The following is a 21,144-nucleotide window of genomic DNA, read 5'->3' as shown; positions in this document are numbered from 1 at the left end:
CTTCTGAAGTGTTTCTGACACAGTAATTCCCCATGAGACACACTTGAAGAGACTCTGAAAAGCCAGTTGCATGTGTCTCACAAAGTCTGAGGCTGAACACGAACACTGAAGCTCTTTCCTTCAGCTGCAGCCTGCTTGGAGCTGTTGGCCAAGGAAGAGAGGGAGCCAGCAACGTTTGGATTTGTGACTCCTGACGTTGGCTGGACTCTGGCTTTTAGTGTGCAAAAACTGATGTCCTGCAGCTGGGTTGTGCAGTCTTTGACCCAGAAGTGAGCAGGGCAGTGCTGTGCTGCTCAGCCGGGCTCTGAAGTGGCCTCAACAAGGGGCCAGTGGGGCATGAAAGCTGGGGTCGGGTGGTGAGGCTGCATGCTCATGTGCCTGCGTTGTGCCGACACCCAGTTGCCAGGAGAGTTAGCAGGATGCGCCTCCTTCGTGCAGGGAAAGGAGGCTGGCTGCTGCAGCTTTCCTGGATGGAGGCTTCTTGGGACTGCAGCAGTCTCAAGCGCCTCCCTGAGAGGAGGGAAGGAAAGTGTTTAACCTTGTCTTCCTCCCATGTGTCTGAACTCAAGCACCTTCAGTCAGCCAGCAAGGGGGAAAAGGCCAGAAGAGGTTTCCTGTCTGTTTTGTGGATCAAGGTGGCTGTAGGCAGTTTTCTGTCTTGCTTGTTCTTCCCCTAACTCTTCTGCCTTGCCTCCTCTTGCTCACAGCTAGTTACAGGCTGTGAAACATCCTCTTGGTGTGTAGCACATACAGCACAAACGACTGCTGGACTCCAGAGCCTGATTTGTTGCCCTTTGGATGGAGACTGGCCAAACTGAGCTGCAGCCTCCTCCCAAGCCAGTGACCCCTCAGGGAGCCTCTGCACGCACTGCTGAGTTCAGTGGCTTTTCCAAGACTGGAGCTAACAGAGAGTCCACCAGAGAGCCTGACAGCTCTCCAAGATATCTAGTGTTGAGCGTACACCCCGCCACTCCGAACTGCGCAAAGTTTTTTGCTTCTAATGATTAGGTTCTTTTTCTTGATCCCATAGCACAGAAATGTGCTCCCTAGAGATGTGATCCAGTCATGGTCATGTCTGAACTTAATGATCTTCTGTTTTCAAACTAAGTAGACTGGGCGACATCATTTCTCATTCTAAAGCAGGTTTTATTGGCTTCAGATCCCTTTGCAGCTCTTTCCCATTTGTTGACATTTATGTAGGTAGATGTCAGCCCAGATACAAGTTTCTTAAGGACCTTAAGAAGGATCTCTCCTCTGCAATGTCGAGAGTAATGATCCCTGTGCACCGTAGCAGATTATCACTACAGAAGGCCCCTGCTTTTATATCACCAAGGGTCATTTTATCTTTCTAGGCATAATGTGTTCTTGGTAGCTTGTGCTTGTAGCATGCTCTGTTCCACAGATTATTGCCGGTGGTATTTATCATCAACCTAAATGTACTAGCTCGTGTTTGGCCATATCAGAATACATTTGTATCCTTGCTACAATGTGATTGGGATCGTTCTGACGTGTCCTTGTGATGGTTTATCCATGTCTGTGTCCAGAGGCTTTGCTAGGAGCTTTATCTTCTTTGCCGGGCACTTCCCTTGTTTAGAGACTAGAAAACTCTGATCAGAAACTGTACTTTGTTGCTTTTGTGGCTTCCTAACAAACCCTAACTATGCTGCACTCTAGAACTGGCTGCACTTGTGCAGTGGAAGCAGTATGTCCGTAATTAGCAGGTGTATCAAAGCAGTGCTAAAGGGATGTTTATGCTCCTTTCTCCTCCCTGCCCTATTCCCTCAGGTGTCACAGACTGTAGTTGCTATAGCTTGGGGCTGACAATGGGCCGTTCAGAGCTGTGCAGGTCTGGAACGGCTCCATAGGGTCTATGCTGTCTTTTGTATAGGTCAGGGAAGGGTTGTGAGCTGCTACTACTTGGCTGGACACTGCTGGGACCTGCCCGACTCTTAGAAAACTCCACTTTTTAACATACTTTAACACTACTTTGCCTGCAGAGACAGTGCCGAGGGGGCTGTAGGGATGAGCTTAGTTTGGGGGTTCCTGAAGTTCAGGAGACTCCTGTTTCATAGAACTCTTCTGTTTTGCCCCCTCTAGGTGGTGAAGGTTGGAATAGTGGAACAATCTTCTGCAACGTCAGGTAACAAACATCTTGTGTGTACTTTCTGTGTCGTACAGGTGGTAGGAGCCTGACTTCACAGGCTGAACAAACTTGCCCATTGCTGATGTCTTGGAGATCTGTAAGATGGAATTGGATTTTATTAGCTCCCGGTTCTACTCCTTCACTTCCAGCAGCTGTCTGCAGAAAGAGAGGCCTCTCTCTTGAAAGAAGCCTTTTTTTCTTGTTACTTTACAAGGAGCTCCAGGCCAGCTGAAATTCCCACACCCTCATCCAGGGAAGCTCCACTCGTATATGTGCAAATACCCATTTTTCTTATGTGTGTTCTCAGTGGGTGGATTCACTGCTGTGGTTGGTTGAGGTTCCTGCTCCAAACTGGGGAGGCTGTTCATCAGGAATTCATGCCTGTCTCCCTACACTGGGCTCGATTGTCTAATAAGATCAATCTCAAACATGTGCCTAACACTGGGAACTCCAGGATAGGCAACCAGTTTGCCAATCTGACAACAAATTTAGACCCAGGTTTTTTTAATGGGGCAATGCAAAGCTGATTTACATGATACTACCTGCTTACACACATGGACATGGGGTACTGCTATTTTATAAATGTGAGCTTTTTTCCTCCTCCTTCATACGCATTACTAGTCAGGAATATTTTTTTTCCTCGTCTGTTTGGATTGTTTCTTACATTTGCTTCAGTATTAAACCCAGATTCCTATGACCTGGTTTACACATAGGTTTGTGTGTGGAGTCAGCCCTTCTGTGGGTTGCTCCTAGCTGCCACAGTGCTCCCACCATCCTAAAGGGAATGATGCCTTGGTTGTGGAGGGTGGAAGCTGGGGGAATGGGGAGATCCCTGTGATCAGCCCAGAGGTACTGGATTCTCCAAGAGTCTTGGAGCGGTGCTGCCCTGCAGTGGTTGCAGGGGGAGATTCCCCAGCAGGGATCAACGAGCTTGGCTCTGACTGTGCAGGAGGCTCAAAATCAGCTGGGAGCAAACCCTAGGAGAGCCCAGAGGAGTGTGAATGTCTGTGCCTGCCTCTTCCCCGAACATAGAAAGTCCTGTGGTTTAAGTGTGGAGGCAGTCAGAACTGATGGGCTGGCTGATCTCTGGATTGAGTTTGAAGAAAACCTGTGCAGCAGGAGCGTGGGCAAGGACTGAGCTATCCCAGTGTGCTGGGCTGTGAGACGAACCCAGACAAACAGTTTGACTTCTTTTCTGCAAGGTGATTCTGATGACGCAGCTCCCTCAAGCTCCAGTGTCCTTTCTTCTACCCCACCTTCTGTGTCTCCTGCTGTGAAAGAAGCCTCCCCCACACCACCTTCCTCACCGTCTGTCACAGGCAGCTTTTCGTCCTCAAGGTAAAGCATGTTTTGACATATACATGGGAGAGGAAAACCCTTCTAAAGGGAAACCCATAGCTCTGCTTTCTTCCTCCCTAGCAAACACCTGAAGTTGTCACCTTTCCCCTTCACCTCTTTTGCCTCTGGAGTGACTGTGTCCTTGTTGGCTGACAAGAGGCTGTGGAGGGCAGAGGGCATCTTGCACCCGATGGGAAAGCTGCATCTCTCAAGGGCAGAGACGTTTGAACTAGAAGGGGCAGGCTTGTTTCTGATAGTCTGGCAGAAACCCTGATTCTGATGAGCCATTGTGGCAGCCAGTTTGGGAAGGTTTGTGTTCTCCATCTGTGGGTATTTTCCGCTTAAGACTGTAGTCTCTTGGGGAGATATGTAGCCAAAGAAAATACAGACCTTAAAACAGGTGGGTGCTAGCCTAATCCCTCATGATTTTTATGGTTTTAAGGACCAAGTGAGTTAAGGTCAGAGTGACTCTGGAAGGAGCAGACTTTTTCTCTGTCAGGGGAGAGCTGACAGCTGTAAGGTGGAATAGTGGAATTGCAGTTCCCATTCATGTGTGTGTCTGAAAGCATATCCAGACAGTAAGGAGACAGCACCTGTAGGCAACATGAAGCTCTGGCTTAATTGAAAATTTTAGGGGTGAAGGGAGGAAACCCCCAGAAAACTGCCAGTAAAGGATTGCCCTGGCCAGGACTCTCATTTTGTTGCTGCACAAAACATCGGTGTAGCTGTCTAACGTTTTGTGTGCAGTTCTGGTACCCAGAAGCACATGGTGAAGTTCAAGGTTCAGGGGAATTAACAAGATCAAGGGGACAGAGCAGCAGCCTTGTGAGGGGAGACTAGAAGCACTTGGTCTCTGCGGTTTGGGGGAGGAAAGAGGTAAGCCACTCAAGTTTTGCAGAATCACAGTGGTGGTGGATTTGTTGAATTTTGAACTGTCATTCACCAAACCTGTGGTACAAGACCTGGGGGCATGCGGTGACACTGGCAAGAGGTCGATGAAAAGGGAAAAAGGAAGGGACTTCCGCATACAGCAGAAAAGGCGTGTTGGGACTGTGGCTGCTACTTCTGTCACAGCAGATCAAAGAGGGGTTACGCAAATTCATGGACAGCAGATCCATTAATGGATACAAAAGGATGATTCCAGGATGTCCCCTCTAACGTCCCTAATCCTGTGATTGTCAGGCTGGGGAAGTCCAAGGGAATGCTCTGCAGTTAGAGACTGGGCTCACGTGCTCTCCCTAAGCAGCGTCTCCTACTGTCCCTGTTGGAGACAGAATGGGGACCTTTCCTGCCCACCCCAGAACACCCTGCAGGGCCCTTTAACCTCTGATTTCTTAAACTGGCTTGAGAGTTTCCTTTGAACAAGAGGAAATGGAAATGTGGAACTCTGTTTAGCAGGTGCCCAGTGACTGGAAGGTGTTAGTGGCTGCTAGCCTGTGCCAGGAGGCCGAGCTCCCCAAGTGCCTCCTGTTTGGCCCCCTGTGTTTCGGTGGCACGAGAGTCCTGTCTGCCCCAGGCTGGTCCCAGCAGCAGCTGGCTGGCGGTGCAGAGAGCTGGGGGGCTGCGCAGGCTCTGAAGCACAGAGCTGACTTCTCATGCATGAGCTCTGTGTGGGCTTTCCAAAGGTGGAAGTGGTTTGGGAACCTGTACCCATGCGTGTAGGCTATTACATTTGAGAGCCACGGATGTGATATATCTGAAGTTCACATACTGGCTCTAGGAATGCAGTACTTTTTGGTTTCATGCTGTGTGGTAAAATCATCAAGAAATTAGGAAGTTTAGGTTCAACCTTGTTCCGTCTCCACTGATCTGTATGTGATAGCACAGGGGGTGGAGGGTGACCCAGACTGAAAGATTAAGCCCCGTGTTTAACTGGAATGGAACAGAAAATCCTGTCTGGGCATAGTGAACATTAGGATGTTTTGTCTTTACAACTGAGATGAGAAATGTGATGCAAAGGAGAAATGTGATGCGAAGAAGTCTTAAAATCCAATGCTGCATCTCCAAAACATCATCCTTAAAGAATCTCACTTCTGAAATTGGTTTTGGTGATCAAAGATGAACTCTGCTTTACGATCTGGCTGTCAGCTGAATAAATGGCAAAGAAAAGGAAATGATTTGCCAAGAGGACCTTAACGATGGGACGTCCTTGTTTTACCTTGGGAGTTTCTTATTAGACAGGTGGTGTAAAGAGATGCATATTTCGTTCAAGATCACAGATTCGTCTTCCTTAACAATTGCCATTTCTCAAAGAGGGGACACAGGCCAGTAGATAAATTGAGTTAGTTTTTTGTCTAGTACTTGCATATTATTCAACACTCTGTCATTGTGTAGGAAGAAGTATAGGCTGTCCACCATAGGCATGCTGAATGATAAACCCCTGCTCCACTCAGGGTTAGCTAGCAAGAGGCAGGGGCAGGCAAGGGGTGGAATTTCCTAGGCTGCTCACCTTCCCTTTTCTGGCTTAAGAAAGACTGGCAGTGTGTTTTTGGTGATGCACATCCGTTACCACGCGATGCGCGGGAGTTTTCAACAGCAGATCGCATGCTGAAATCTGCCGTTGTTTAGTAAACACCGCAGGACTGGCAGAGTGTTTTCCCAGCACTGGAATTCCCTAGCAGGGCTGCGGGGCAGATTGCCCCATGCCAACTCCGTTACAGGGACCTGGGGAGAGCAGAGATCCTGTGTGACCTGGTGGAGCGTCTGGACAGGGAGGGAAGCAGCCGGTGACAGGAAAAGCTCATGAACAAGTCAGGAAGCAACTAAGGGAGATTGGGAACTGAGTGCCTAATGTTCAGGGACCCATCAACTCTTTGTTCACTCCTGTTCAGAGTTGATTTTGACTGTGCCAAAAAGCCTACAATCATTCATCAGTGCTCAGGAGGCAGCAGCAAGGTGCTCACAGCCTCTCTTCCCCACTCAAAGACTGGAAGTGATCTGGGCCACTTCAGGGGTTGCCTTTGGCTGCATCACTGAACTCAGCATCATGTTAGGAAACTGCTTGTCTGCTCCTTTTCCCACTGCTTGTCCCTGTGGCTGCACAGCAGGTCGGCTTGTCTCAGCTCATTGCCTAAGCCGATGCCACCACGTAATGTGACCCAAGTTGCGTCACTCAGTGATGACTTCTCATGCTTTTGTGATTGTTGGATCTCACTACAAAACGTTGCTGCCTGATTTCCCAAAGAGCCAGGCGCTTGTCCTCTGACTATCTGGTCACAAATGGCAGCCACTCTGAAAAAACACAGATGGGGGGAACTCTGCACAGATATTACTTTCTTCTCTTGTCTTCCAGCCAGAGCCTCGGTGCTGAGTTGATGGGCCTGCAGGTGGATTACTGGATTGCAGTTCCACCCGTGGACAGAAAGAGAGACCCAGAGAAGAAGGACCCCTCCACTACCAAAAACACACTGAAATGCACTTTCCGGTCCCTCCAGGTCAGCAGGTTACCTGCCAGCGGTGAGATTGCCACCACTCCAACGATGTCCATGACTGTCGTGACAAAAGAGAAGAACAAGAAAGGTAAGGTGGACACATTTACTATTGCCAAAGGCCAAGAATGCAATGCTGCTCTCCCTGTTCTGCCACTCCAGGGCTGACTGATTTGTCAGTCCTGCATTACAGCACCTCAGTCATAGTTTTATCCCCAAAATCCTAGTCTGTCTGTAGATGAGAAGTGTGTAAGGTGATGGGAGTTTGAAAGGGTGGTTCCTCTGTGCTGTGAAAAGGGGATGTGTTCACCCTTACAGCTGAACAGCTGTGATGGTACGGCCCAAAAGAACAAAGGTGGGGACAGAGCGAGGACATTTGTGGGTGGCTGTGCAGAAAGCCAGGATGTCTGCTGCTCGGGACACCTTCCCTGTGTTCCATGTGAGCCGCCTGGTGCAGGTTTGGGGTGTTGGATGAGGTGAGAGGCAGCTTGTGCCCCGACCACCAGAGTCAGGCAGACCCCGCAGCCTGTACAGCTCCCTGCTCTGGTCTCTCCTCTGCCACGCGACAGAGGTGCAGGCAGAGGCAGGACGCGTGTGCATTCCATCATGTTGCAGCATATGGCAGCAGCCTCAGCAGGCATTTTGCTGGATTTGGCGTGACGTCATCATGTTAAAACACCACTGTCACAGCTGGACAAATGCACCAGCCAGACCTGCCAAGCCATTGCTAGGTGTGCATGTACGTACAAGAGATGATGTCACTCAGAGCAGGGTTTCAGCAAGCGTAAGCTCTTATACACAAGCTCCTGTGTTCTTGCACAGAGTGCTTTGTGGGACGAAAGGAGGTAGAAAAGAAATGTTCTCAGCACAAAGCCTGGTGTTAACTTTTTTCTTGTTTAATCTTCTGCCCTTAAACTCATGGCTTTGAGTTTATTTTCTCCAAACAAACAAAAAAGGCATGTTAAATATCATCAGTAATTCTGTATTTGCTCCTGGCCTTGTTAATGTGAAACATTAGAAATTGAGAACAGCTCTGCAGAGAATTGTTTTCAAGGAAGCAGCAAGGCAGTTCTGCACTTATATTCAACTGCCAGTAGTTGTCCTTCACAACATCTTCGTGCCCATGGTACTGGGAGTCATTCCTGTGGAAGCAGGAGTTTTGAGGGCTCAGAGGCAGCCAGCAGAGCCTTCTGGACCTGTGGCTGCAGGACCTGGGTGCATAACCCTGCAGCCAGGTAACTGCTGGGCCAGCATAGCTGTGGCACTGTTGGTACCAAAGCTCCTACCACGCTCTTTTTAAGTGGCTTGCCTAGAGAACTAATCCTGAGGCACTCAAAATATTCTTCATTGGGTCTGTCCCAGCCTCGAGCAGCGGTGGTCAACATCACCAGCTTTTGTGGAGCCAGTTTGTACATCTTTGCTCATGCGTTTGGACAGTTCTTGGGGAGCTGGTCCCTTTTTAGCTCGCCCGGTGCCTTCCCTCTCCACCAGTTGCCCATAGCTTGTAGTCCCTCCTGCTCTCCAGGTGCCTGTGCAGCCCAGCTCATGTTGTTAGTGCAGCAAACCTGCTTGCAGATACATCTGAGGCCGGAGCGCAGTGCTGCCCAGCAGCCGTGTGCAGTATGTAGGGACTTCCCCTAGGTGGTGCGGCCGCCCGGCAGATGCCGTCAGCCCAGCACAGGACACAAGCTGGGGACTGCTACAGATACAGCTGTTTGCTCTGCTGTCCCAACAGAGCAGCAGGAGTTACCCTAAAGGTGCCCTTTGGGGCCTGGGTTATGGACTGGGAATGCTTCATGTGGAGACACTTAGGGCTAAGATGTCCATGTGCATAGAGGGTGGTGCTGAGCACTGACACAGTCAAACTCCTGCCAAACAGGGATGATTTAAAGAGTTAAAATTAGAGTTAGAATCTTCAGACATGAATGTTTAAATGCAAAACCACAAACAAGTCTTGGTGCGGCTCCTATGAGTGGCAGAGATTTACTGTGTGCCGGTTTGATTTTCTTCCAGTGATGTTTTTGCCCAAGAAAACAAAAGACAAGGAGGTTGAGTCAAAGAGCCAGTGTATTGAAGGAATCAGCAGGTTGATTTGCACAGCGAAACATCAGCAGAACATGCTGCGTGGTAAGTGCAGCACTTGCATCCCATTGGGCTCTGGGGTGAGGCTCAGCTGCTAGCATTGTCCTCCAGGCCGAGGGGTGACTGGGTGTCCTGGCCCGTGCCCTGGAGCCAATGTAATGGGAGCGTTCCGGGGAATGGCCTTGGATGTGTCTGGCATGGGGGAATGCTTTAATAGGTCTAGGATGTGGGAAAACCCTCCCTTACCTAAGAACTCCTCTGAATCGGTGCCCTGGATGAGGACAAGGACTGGGCTGAGCTCCATTCCCCTCCCTGTCATTCTCCGTTTCCCTGCACATCTGGAAGGTGATGGTGGAGGGTGGTACGAGCGTGGCTGCTCCTCTGGGCAGGACTCTGGCACAAAAGCACACCCCAGCAGGAGCCATATGTGCACCTTGCAGGCAGACCTAAAGTGGCTGTCAGTGGAACTGTGCATCCAGTATCAAAAATAGCCCTGTAGCCTATTCAGTTGATAATCCCCACCACCGTTAACAGCAGAGGTCACCTCCTGAATCCTGGCCTGGTCCTCTGGGACTGGTGAGTGTGAGGGGTGGTCGCAGAACATGTGTCACCTCTTTAGGAGACACGGATCTCCTGGTTAAGAGTGCCAGTGAGGAGAGACTGATGTCCATCTCTGTAAGAGTGCATTTACCCAAAAAAGAAAATGGAGCTTGTTTAGGAAATTCGAGAAATCAGATCAGGTGACACTGAAATCAGCAGTCTGGGGAGCTCCAGTGTCAGTGTGTGATGCTGGAACAACAATCTGAGCTGTTCTCCCTAAACCTGGTCTGCTCTCGAGCCTTTCTCCCCTGTGTGTGCAGCTATTTACAGTGCCAGCGGCAGGGTGGCCAGGCAGAGCAGCGCGTACCCTGAGCGCAGAATGTGGCCAGGCCTCCCTCTGCTGACTGTGTTTCAGGCTGGCCACTTCCTCTTGCTATTTTCTAACTCTCCTCTGTTTTTTTTTTTTTACCCTCCCCTTGCAGTCCTGATCGACGGGGTAGAGTGGAACGACGTCAAGTTCTTTCAGCTGGCAGCGCAGTGGTCCTCTCATGTCAAGCACTTTCCCATCTGCATATTTGGACACTCCAAATCTAACTTCTAGCCATGCTCGGCGGAGGGACCTTCTGCCCGTCCCAGGGACTGCACACCAGGAGCCAGGAATTGCGTGCCAACTCTGACTCGCGTCGCTCTGCCCTCTCCTGCAGAATTAATTACAGATGTGCTTGGATTACTTTTGAATTACTTTTTTCTATTAACTCTTAAGTTTACTACAAGGGAAGGAAACCCCTTTAAACAAAGGCAAAAAAACCCAGTCTTAAATATAGATGTGCTGACAACATGAAGTCGTGGGGGAGTTGGCAGGAGCAGGCAACCTGCCCAAGAACACCTGCCACTTACAAGCAGATAGCTGAATAACTGCACTGCTTATTAACCTGAGACCTCATTGGTGTGAGTGGGCTGGGGGAGCCGTGGATCAGCTCGAACGGATTTTGTGGAAGATCATGCGCGTTACGGTGCGTTTGGCCCCCTTCCTCTGTCTTTCTAGGGAAAAAAAAAAAAAAAAGATGGCCAGTCTTTCTTCCTGCTGCCAAAGGACGAGAGATCAGCGAGTGTGGAGGGAGTTCAACTGTCCAGTTTGAAAAACAAACCACTTGCATAGCTAGGGAGGTCTGGAGAGGAGATCCCCTTCAGAGTGTGGAGTCTGCCGTGGGGACGGGCAGGTGTTTGTGCTGAAGTGATGCCTCAGGAGGGTTGGGCAGGAACAGGAATTAGGGAAACACTAGGTGTAAGGAAACTCCAGTGTCCCAGGTCTGTGACAATGACCAAACCGAGCCAGTCACAATGTCCCCGCAGCTGGCTGCGCTGCTGAGGGATGCCGTGTCAGTGGGGTCGCTGCTATTTACATACTCACACCGATTATTTACCTGTCAATAAAACCTCGTCCAGCCTCTAAAGGGAAAGGATTTTTTTAACAGCTGCAGATTTTTTTTAATGCTTTCTAAAAAAAAAAAAAAATAAAAAAAGGGGGGGGGGGAAATTAAGTTGCCAAAAAAAACCCCCCAACAAACCAGGAAGATGAGCCGTTGTCTGTGAAGTGATACATCACTGTAGTGGCTGGACTGGGAGCCAGCCAGGCGCTCTGCATGTCCACCTGCCTTCCCGTCCATCTGTCAGACCGCACATGTGAGGTGGCGTGGGCTGCTTTATCTGCTACCTTTGTCCTGCTCTGACCGCACTGTGCTCCCCAGAGCCTCGTGCATGGCCCCAGGCTGGGTGCAGACCACCTGGCTTCAGGGCCACCACAGGAGTGCATTTCTGCTGTGCCCTTGAACCACCCAGGTCCTCTCCTCATAGAGACTGAGAGACTAACAAAAACCGAAGGGTGCTGGGGGGTAGGCAGCCTCCTGTGGGCTGCTCTGTGGTTGTCAGTTGTCCTTACCTTCTGCTTCCTGAGTATTCCTCCCCACGGGCATCTCCCTGTGGATTGCACCCCTTCCCCAGCAGGATATGCTTTTGCCCTGGCACAGCATTGCCTGTGGGCAGAGGCTTTGCTAGGGGTTTCAGTCCCAAGGTGCAGTGGAAGCTGTAGCTGGGATGTGAGAGAGGATGAAGCCAGCCAAGGTTCTCTGTCCACCATGGGCAGCAAGATGTCCTGTGAGATGGAGGAGTGAGATTTTTGGGTGTCTCACTGTTGGCTTGGCTCCGGCTGCACTTGTGTTCACTTTGTACACCTTGCTGCTGCAGGGATGCTTGGGCTGCCGGGACAAGGGGATGCTCTTAGGAGGAGAATGGTGTGAGAAGCTGCAGGTCTGCGCGGCCCCGGGTGCTGCAGATGTGGCCTTTTGCTCTGCAGGCTTCCTGAGGTGTGCCTGGGGGGGGCTGGGAGCAGGTGGCGGATGGGGTTTGGGGAGCAGCGTGTGCTTGCCATGTGGAAGAACAGACAACTCTGGCATTTTAGAGTATTGAGTATATAAGGTGTAAGTTGTTGATGAGGTCCTTTTGGGTCCCACCCTTGTGGGCAGGCCAGGCTCTGCGAGCATTTCCAGAAGGCACTTTCTGAGGGCAGTGATGCTTTTGAACTTTTTTTGTTTTGGTCCGATCCCTTACCTTTGGTTTCTAAAGGCTTGGGGAACCTGCTTTGCCTGGCTTGGTGGGCCCTGCTCTGCACAGGGACCGCCTGGGTTGTTTTGGGCAGGGCAGTGGTGGTGTGATCTGTTAGGCCTTCTCCCGCTGACGGGGAGCGAGGGGTTATTAGGAGAGAGCGTGGTGCCTGCTGGATCTAGTGCCTGTCACAGCTAATGGGCTGCTTCACCGACTCTGATTCCATTAAACCCTTTCCCAGCACAAGTGCAACCTGCTTGGCCAAGGACTGGGTATTCCCTTCAAACCATGCAGGGGAGGAGGACGTGGTCCCACGCCCGGTGGCACACTGCTGGTGGGCAGGACATATTGTCTAGCTGCAATACTGTTTCTTCCCGCAGTCCCGCGGGCAGGTCTGCCTGCTGTCTGCTAGCTCTGGGCTGTGGTGGAAGCTCAGCTCTAGTTTGAATGTCGTCGTGTCCATCAGTTTGTGCGGTTTTGGTTGACCTGAGCTGATGCTCTGGGACTGTATAGCGTTGCCTAGCAGCGGTAGCGTGGGAGATGGTGTATAAGCACATCACTTCTTTTTTCTTTATTGAGGCTGTTGCATAAAAAAAAAAAAAAAAGCTTTTTAAAGGAAATTAGTCAGTGTGTGATTTCTTTGAGTCTCACGCTGGTGCGACAAGGGTGATGGGGTTCCAGCATCAGGAGCCGCACGCAGCCTGGGCAGCTCTCAGTGCTGGAGTGTGTTAGTGCTGCAGAGGGGGGTGGACTCACCGACTGCAATAACTTTGTTTACTGGGGGGGCGAGGGGAGAACCATCACTGTGCTCCTCTTTGTATTTCAACCTACTGTAAAGAAACAAACGGTAGCCAGGACAGGATTTCCAGGGTCCTGCCTATCAAATGTGTGTTGCCCTACTCTACTGTGTGTGTGTGTGTGTGTACGTGTGAGAGAACCACTTCTGCTCGTTGCATTTCATGTTGGTTTGTGTTTTGTTCTAACTTTATACAAGTGAATTCACCGGGAAACTCTCTGTATGCCTGAGGGCTTGCATCTCCACAGGGTTTCTCTGTGGAAAGCTGCTGTTGCTCTGGAATGCCTCTTCTGTGCAAGGAAGCATCCCGGCTTCTTGGCCTTGTCCTCCCGGAGTCCAGCGGCGGCAGGCTGGGCCTGCCCGCGGGCAGCTGTGCACCCGGGGGTGGCTGTGGTGTTTCCCAGCCTTGGAGGCAAGGGCTGGCATGCGAGTTTGGTGGTGGTGCTGCTCTGGTCTCAGGGTGTTGTGCCTCTGTTGTTTTGCATGGAGCCACTTTGTGCAGCTGTTTCTGTCCCTGACTGGAGGAGAAACAGGTTTCTGTCTCTAAGGTAAATGAGTGTCAAAGCATGCATGTGGCTCAGGCCATTTTGGGAAGGGGTTTTGCACCTGGTGACCTGTATGAGTGGCTGATCTTGGGTCTCCCACCCTTCCGGCTTCCCCAGCAGTTTCCTGGGGAACCCTCCCACAAGGAAGCCCCTCTGGCTGGAGGGATCCCTGCTGTGGGGCCAGGGAGAGACGCCGAGGCAGCGATGGGTCCGTGTCTGCGGAGCTGCGCCAGCCTGGCGGGGTTAGGGGGCTGTGTGTGAGTCAGTCCAGAAGGATGGCTCAGAGCAGAGACAGCACCGTTCTGCGTGTGGCTCTTAAGTGTTTTGGCAAGGAAGGTGCAACTCCAATGAAGAAACGCAGTGGTGTTATCTTGCTTGCCTCTGTTAGACGGGGCTTGCTGCGGAGCTGTGCAGTCTGACAGCGAAGGCAGGGGCTGCAGCGGGCAGCATCTGAGCTGATCTCTGGCCAGGAGGCGCGTTGGAGGCGGTGTCCCCTGGTCTCCCCCTCCCTTTGTGTCCCATGGCTTGTCCCTGCTTCTCAAAGCAGCTGGTTTCTTTTCCAGCTGCTCTTGGGTAAAGGGCCCCCATCTTGCTCAGAGGTGAGGTGTTGGGAACAGGCTCATCACTGCGCTGGGCTGTGCGATGCTGACCTAGTTTGACAGCCCTGGCGAGCAGATGAACGATGGAAGGTTTTTGTGGTGTCGTGTTGCACCTTGAGTGCTTCCCGGTCCTCAGGGTTGAGTTTCTCGGAGACAAAGGATTGGGCTCGGCCCTGCCAGCATTCAATCAGCTGCTGGCTCTCCTGCAGTGACCTCATGGGCATCTTGGGCGGCTGTTTTAGCTCAGCTCTGCAGTTTCCATCCAGTTCAATTGTCACCAGTTACATCTCAGCAGTAACTGCAGAGGAGTCCTTAATTACGCATGAGTTTGGGGAGAGCCACTGTCTCCTTGGCTGTCTTTTGCTGCTTTAATTAGCATGCGCTTGTGGCTTTATCCTGCAGAGAGGGCAGGGGTAGGTGGCTGGGAGGTTTCTGGGGCTGGAGGAGATGTGCTCGTTTGCTTTCCATCATCAAACTTGGCCAAGAACCACGCTGCCCCGTGCTTAAGCTGCAATTGCAGCAAAGGCCCCGTCGCGTTTCTCACCAGCAGCGTGTGTTAGAGGGAGCACTGGAGAGCCGGGGTGGCAGGCATTGCGCCTGACACCTCCAAGTTTAAGAAGAAAATCCTGACAAGAGGCAGCAGAGCCGGTGGCCTTCTGCTGCTGGATGTGCCGAGGGATGGGGAAGGCTGGGATTAGGGCAGTCCCGCCCTGCAGCGGTAAAGGGTTGGGGGCCCTGGAGCTTTCTTGAAGCTAGGTTGGATGCAGGGTCTGTGTCCCCTTTGTTCAGGGGTTCTCAGTCTCCATGGATAGCTGTGTGGTGGCATTCAGCATGACAATCCCTCTGGGCATATCTGGCAGGAGAAGGCCAGGAATGAGTGTCAGCATCTCCCAGAGGTTTCCTGGAGCCTCTTCAGCGAGGTTCTCATGGGAGATGCTTCTGGCAGGGCCAGCTCCAGCAAGGTTACTTGGCTGCTTCGGCACAGACTAGGGGAGAAGGGGACATGCCAACTTGGAAAGCAGCAGGTCACTGGTTTCCTTAAGGAAGCACACTGGTATAGGGCCACATCCAGTCAGCTGCTTTGCGCCTTGGCCGGAGGGTTGCCAGAGCATCGCCTGCCCGTGTGTGTAGGTGCCGTGGCCGCAGGGAAGCGCCTTGCGAGCAAGGGTACCGGGGCTGCGTGCCGCCAGCCTCATCCGGACCGCGGCGTATGAGGGGACGTTACCACTTTGTAGATTCCCGAGTTGTCCATCTGTTTCATTGTTGTATTGTTTGGGTTCTAGGTTGTTTCTTGGTTTTGTTTTTTTTTTTTTTTTTATGAAGACAGATTAAATGTAAATAGCCTTTTTTTGGAACAAACTGCAACGTGCTCGACCTCGTCAACTATTTTATGGTACTAATGCAACACTAATAAAACTGGACATGAAAGCACACACCCGTCCCTTGAGTCGTCTCTCAGCAGGGGCTGCTCTGGCATGACTGGGGCAGTTGTCTCTAGTAGGAGACAGCAGCACGGCTTTCTGGTGTGGGGGGATCTCTCGTGTTAGTTATCCAGCGGCCCAGCAGCTCTTCAGGGGCAGTGCTGGTGGATCAGCACGTCCTCCCCGGTGCCGAGCCCTCCTACGGATTTTGCAGCCCTGTTGCCCTCTCCCCTGCCCCGATGTCTCCTCGCAGAGGCACCGCGATGTGTGGGGTGGCAAGTGCCTGGCCTTGGGGCTGGGGAAGCAGGAAGGTGGAGAGGAGGAGGAAAGAGAAGAGCCAAGCAGCTGTTTTGAGGCAGAAAGGTGAAGGTGTTTCAGACAATAGGCCCAGGATACAGCACGTTGGAGGCAGCAGTGGGAATGCTTCGCCTTTCAGAGCCCATGGAGGAGCTCGTCTCGGCACGGGAAGGAGGGTGCAAGAGTGGTGGGAAGGTTCAGATTCTGGTGGGGGGAGCAGGGGACCAGCCCCACATCACTGAGGAGCATGCACGAGGTCTCCACACCGAGCTGAAAGCCCTGGTGGGGCCATGGGAATACTCCCATCTTCTGGAAGGGAGGAGAGGGAAATCAGAGCTGGGTGGAGCAAGGATGGTTGAGGGCTGGGGTGTGCCAGGTCTCACACAGTGGGCACAGAGAGCTCCCTTCACCCACATGTGCCAGGACAAACCCATTCCTGCCAGGCAGCCTGGCACTGGGCTCTGAAAGTGCTGCCGTCTTCCTTCTGCAGGCCTTGGTCTGTCTCAGCGGCCACATGAGAGGTGTCAAATGCAAGTGGTGCCCTGTCAGGATGCACCAAAAGCCCTCCAGAAAGACTGGGTTTGCTACGGTGGGAGTCGGTGGTGCCTGTGGGTGAGGGATTTGGTGGTGGGAGATGGGGCATTGCGAGAGCCCGGTCCTCCTCGGGCTGTGGCTGCCACGGCTGGCTCCCCTCCCTCCCATTGCGCAACGCCCCAGCGGTGACCGCAGCCCGTTGCTTAACCTGGAAGAGGAACAGCAGGGAAGTTCCGACATGCTTTTGTTGCTGCTGTTTAAAACACAATTTAGCATCTGGAAAGAGCAGTCAACACCACATGACCGGCCACTTCTTCATGTGCAACTACCAAGTGCCCCATGATATGATTTGTAAATATTTATTCTGGATAATTTTTCTGTGTCCTACTGAATTATTTTCCGCTCTGCAGAACAGTTGCAGAAGCAGCTTGGGGAGAGCCAGCCCTCCTGTCCTTCGGTGTCCCCGACAGCGGTGCTGGCACGTGCTCCCCGGCTTGGAAAGGAGGCAATATTGTGGTGCTGCCCTCCGGCGCATTGAACTTTTTTGGCTGATTTTCACCCCCTGAAGTGCTTTCCTCGCTCAGCCGTGCTCCTTGCGCACATTGGAAATGTGAAAGCAGAGCCCCGTACCCTACTGGGATCTGAGGACTGACACACATTTGTTTTGTGGTTTTTTTTTCTACCACGCAAAGCGAAATTTAACAAAAGCCCTGCTATTTTTTGAATAGATGCGTTTGGGTGGATTGCAAGGTTTTGGACTTTATGAGAACCGGGGTTGAGTGCAGGCGGTGGCCGTGCCCAGTGCTGGTGAAGCATGTGACTGTGTGTGCCGTTAACCACTCACTCCAGCGAAGAGTTCTGCGACGTGGTTTTTGGCCGTTGTGAGCTGTCTTGACTGTGAGGAGTCGTCTGGGGCTGACACCTTGGGCTCAGGCAACGTGAAGTGATTCTCCAGCTCTGCGCTGGAGCTGAGGAGTGAGTGTAGACATCCTGCCGTGCCCGAGAGGCCAGCGGTGCCCCAGGTCCGCCTGTCCTGACTGTCGGGGGTGTAGCTCTTCATTGGGGTTCACCATCTGGCCTTGGCCAAGTGCATGGTGAAGTCCTCAGAAGGGTGGCTGGTCACCTGTTCTGCTGTATTTTGTCAGTCCTTGCTGGGGGACCTGCTGTAAAGGTGTAACATACCAAAGACTGGTGGTTTCTTAGGGTATTTTTTGGTGTCAGCCTGTCAGTTCCTGTAGAAGAGGAAATGGCAGCAGCAATGTGCAAGTTTTGCAGAGTGATCAGGAGCTGGCAACTGTTCAACAACCCCGTAACTGCTGCAGGGCTGCCGAGGAGACGCCTGGAGAGGAGCAGTACGTGGGTGACGAAGGGACGGTGACACCTCCAGGTCAGTGAACAAGGGAAAGCTACTGTGGTCATTTACGTTTCACCTTTTGGGCTGACACCCAAGGAGGGGGGAAAGCCCCAGCATGGCAGTGTCTCAGGGGCAGCGGGTGACACAGGCAGAGGAGACAGGCCAGGCAGCCCCTTGACATCGCGGAGACCTGGGGGAGACGGGGTAGGAGTGTGTGGGTGGGAGGTGTCCGTAGGGCATAGGACTCCCACGTGCGTGTGAAGGGATGGAGAGGTGTACGTGGGGACTAGGCAGAGTACGGATGTAGGTACAGGTGTTGCACTGTGTGGTGTGAGCAGGCTGCGGGTGTGCGTGAGGAGGGCTGTGTGCATGAGGATAGGCAGTGTGGGGGCTGTCGGCAAGAACAGGCGGTGTCTGTATGTGGTGGCTGTGTGTGAAATACAGGCTGTGTGCGTGTGAGGAGGGCTGTGACTACAGGCGGATGTGTGTGTGAGGAGGTCTGTGAGTGAGTACAGGGGTGTGCGTGAGAGGAGGGCTGTGAGTATACCGTGTGTGTGTGTAAGGAGGGCTGGTGTACCGGCAGATGAGTGTGTGTGAGTACAGGTGGGGGGTGTGTGTGTGGAGGGCTGTGTGTACAGATGGGGTGTGTATGAGGAAGACTGTGTGCAAGTACAGGCAGATATGTGTGTGAGGAGAGCTGTGTGTACAGGCAGATGTGTGTGAGCACAGGTGGTGTTTGAGCGTGTGTGTCGGGCTGTACGTGAGGACAGGCCGTGCGTGTGTGAGGAAGACTGTCCACGCCAGGACAGGCGGGGTGTGTGAGGAGGGCTGTGCCTGTGTGGTGACGGGCGAGCTGTGAGAGGAGGGCTGTGTGAGGACAGGCGGGGTGCGTGCGTGCGTGTGTGAGTGAGGACAGGCGGTGTGTGTGTGAGGACAGGCGGGGTGTGTGCGAGTGTGAGTGAGGACAGGCGGGGTGTGAGAGGCGAGGCGCTGCCCGCTCCAGGCCCGCTCCCCTCCCGCTGGGCGCAGGCCGCGGAGCACCGCCCTTACACGCTGCGGGCTGGGCGGTGGGGCCGGCTCCTTCCCCCTCCCTCCCTCCCGCCGCCGGGCCCCTCTCCGCCCGGGCCCGCCACCCCCGGCCCGTCGCCCCGCCCTCCGCCTCCCGCCTCCCACCCTTCCAGTCGGCCGGGCGGCAGCCGGCGCGGCCCCTTTAATTCCCCCGCTCCCCTCCCCCGCGCGGCCGCTCCAGCCTCCATTTTCCAGCGGATCCGGCACCTGGAGGCGGCGGCGGCGGGAGCGGCCCGCGGCCCGCACCCGGCCCCGTCCCGGGTATGGCCGCCAACATGTACCGGGTCGGAGGTAAGCGTCCCCGGGGTCTTGGCCCCGTCGCGGCCCGGCCCCGCCGCGCCTCCCTCCCCTCACTCCCTCCCGCGTGCGAGCGGCGCCTCGGGGGCCCGGCGGGCCGCGGCGGCGGGGCAGGCCCGGGGCGGGGCGGCGGCCCGGCGGGAGGCCGGGAGGGGGAGAGCGTTGGGGCGGGCGGCGGGGGGCCGGGGTTCAGGCGGCGCCCGGGGCGGGCTGGGGACCGGGGGGCAGCCCAGGAGGGAGGCCGGCGGGGCCTAGGGGGCTCCGGAGGGGCGGCCGGAGGCCGGGGCGGGCGGCGGGTGAGGCGTGTGGGGCGGAAGCGGGGCAGGGGCCTGGTGAGCTGTGGGGAGGGGGTGGTGGGCGAGGGTAGGCCTGGCGTGGGGTTAAACGGGGTGAAGGGCCGCCGCGGGGGAGCCCTTATGCGGGCTGTAGGGCGAGGAGTGGGGCGAGACGGGGTGATGTGCTCGGGTTGTGCGAGCCGGGGATGTGGGGCAGAGGCGGGGCGCAGCGGGGAAGGCTTAGGTGAGCGGTAAGGGGTGAAGAACAGCCTTGTGGGGCCGTGTAGGGTGCAGGGGGATGGGACGTGTGAGGTGCGGGGCTCTGAGTGCTCGGGGGGCTTGGGCAGATCCGGGAGTAGGGCAGGGGCAGGGTGAGGTGGGTTAGTGGGGCTGGGGCAAGGCAGGAAAGCGAGAGCCGACAGGCCGTGGGGAAGCAGTGCCGGGATGAGGCCTGGGGTGGAGAAAACGGCGGGGTGGCTGCTTAGGTGGGGGTCATGCGAGGTTGTAGGGGTGGGGACCAAGGAGGAGTTGCTGAGATAAGGAGCACAAAGATGGGCAGAGACTGCTGGTAGGTGGGGGGGGACGACTCGTGTGAGGCACATCCTGCTGGTCTTGGCCACCCCTTCCACTCTTGCTGTTTTGTTGTATGCTTTCCCATTAGTCTTCTATTCAGGGTTGTGCTCCTGTCTGATTGTCCTTTGTTTTGACTCACGTGAAGAGAAAGGAGAGGCAACAGGGTTTGGGACTGCATTTTATGGAATATGAACTGAGGGTGGTCTGGCATGATTGTGTGCTCGGCCATTTTCCTTCATAAAAGCTGTTTTGTGGAGCTTTCTTCTCCCCAGGACTATAGGATGTGCGGAAAGATGTTTTTGTGGGGTTCCTTCCTTTTCAAATTGCCTCATTTCTTGTGGAGTTCTGTAAAACTGGAGTAAAGTAAACAAGGGAAAAAATAAAGCAAAGGTGGCCAAGCCATCCTGCCTGGCTGCTCTCCATCAACAACTACTTTCTGATCTTTCTGCTTTTCTGGCCTTACTTTGTGCTCTGTAAAATGCCACTTCTTTTGTCATGCTCATACTTTTTTCTTTTTGTGGTTGCAGTTGGTTTCATAGAGGGATAAGGTGTGCCTCTTGGCCGTCCCAGCTTTGTTTCTTGGGTTGCTACAAGCTGCTAGTACACGTGTAGCATTTTGTTGGTTTGGAGATGCTGAGAGTAAAACAATGAGGGGCAAGATGAGTTGTGGAAATTTACAGCTCGGTTCTTGGTGTGACTTGTGAAGGGAATTGTTTCCTGGAAGTTACTGTTTGGCATTTAATGTTATAGGCACCAGTCTTGTGTGGAATGTTGTCTCTAGTATTTTGTGTGACAGCATCTGTACTGTGCACCCCACGGTTGGTGGGAAGAGATCTCTGGAGATCTCTAGGTGACCTCCTGCTAGAAGCTGTCCTTCTAGAGCAGGGTGCTCAGGGCTGTGGCCAGCCCAGTTCTGAGTATCTCTTAAGGATGGCAATGTTACCCTTACTTTAGACCCTGTCCAGTGTTTGACCACGCTTATGGCAAACGTTTGTTTTCTTGTGCCCAGTTGGATTTTCTTGTGTTCCATCTGGTGTCCCTTGTCCCTCATCCCTGTGCATCTCTGAGAAGAGCCTGTCCCCATCTGCTCAACGCCTCCCACTCAGTAGTTGTAGACAGCAGTAACATCTCCCCTGAGCGTTCTCCTTCTCAGGCTGCCCTAACCCACCTCTCTCTGCCTTTCTTTGCATGTCCCATGCTCCAGCACTGACCACCTTGGTGGACTCTGCTGGATTCCTTCCTGTGCATCATCA

General features: G+C 53.4%; 2 protein-coding genes across 9 annotated transcripts in view; both read left to right on the top strand.

Moving 5' to 3' along the window:
- The window catches only part of PACS2 (phosphofurin acidic cluster sorting protein 2), a 79,818-nt gene extending 68,833 nt beyond the window's left edge, over positions 1-10,985 (top strand). For all 7 annotated transcript variants that reach the window (XM_075760234.1, XM_075760232.1, XM_075760231.1 and 4 more), the window contains exons 20-24: positions 2,098-2,140; positions 3,346-3,481; positions 6,774-7,000; positions 8,923-9,036; positions 10,014-10,985. In XM_075760234.1, the coding sequence (XP_075616349.1) occupies positions 2,098-2,140; positions 3,346-3,481; positions 6,774-7,000; positions 8,923-9,036; positions 10,014-10,132 (639 nt within the window). In that variant the 3' untranslated portion in view covers positions 10,133-10,985. The remainder of the gene's footprint in view (positions 1-2,097; positions 2,141-3,345; positions 3,482-6,773; positions 7,001-8,922; positions 9,037-10,013) is intronic.
- A 7,595-nt stretch (positions 10,986-18,580) lies between these two features.
- The window catches only part of MTA1 (metastasis associated 1), an 87,116-nt gene continuing 84,552 nt past the window's right edge, over positions 18,581-21,144 (top strand). Inside the window, exon 1 of one of the 2 annotated variants that reach the window (XM_075760227.1) lies at positions 18,581-19,037. In XM_075760227.1, coding sequence (XP_075616342.1) covers positions 19,010-19,037 — 28 coding nt within the window. In that variant the 5' untranslated portion in view covers positions 18,581-19,009. The remainder of the gene's footprint in view (positions 19,038-21,144) is intronic. The other variant, XM_075760225.1, reaches the window with a different exon arrangement.

Source organism: Balearica regulorum, chromosome 8 (assembly GCF_011004875.1).
Source record: "Balearica regulorum gibbericeps isolate bBalReg1 chromosome 8, bBalReg1.pri, whole genome shotgun sequence".
Lineage (NCBI taxonomy): Eukaryota > Metazoa > Chordata > Aves > Gruiformes > Gruidae > Balearica > Balearica regulorum.
The sequence above is the reverse complement of the archived record's forward strand: the minus strand, read 5'-3'. Positions and strand labels throughout refer to the sequence as shown.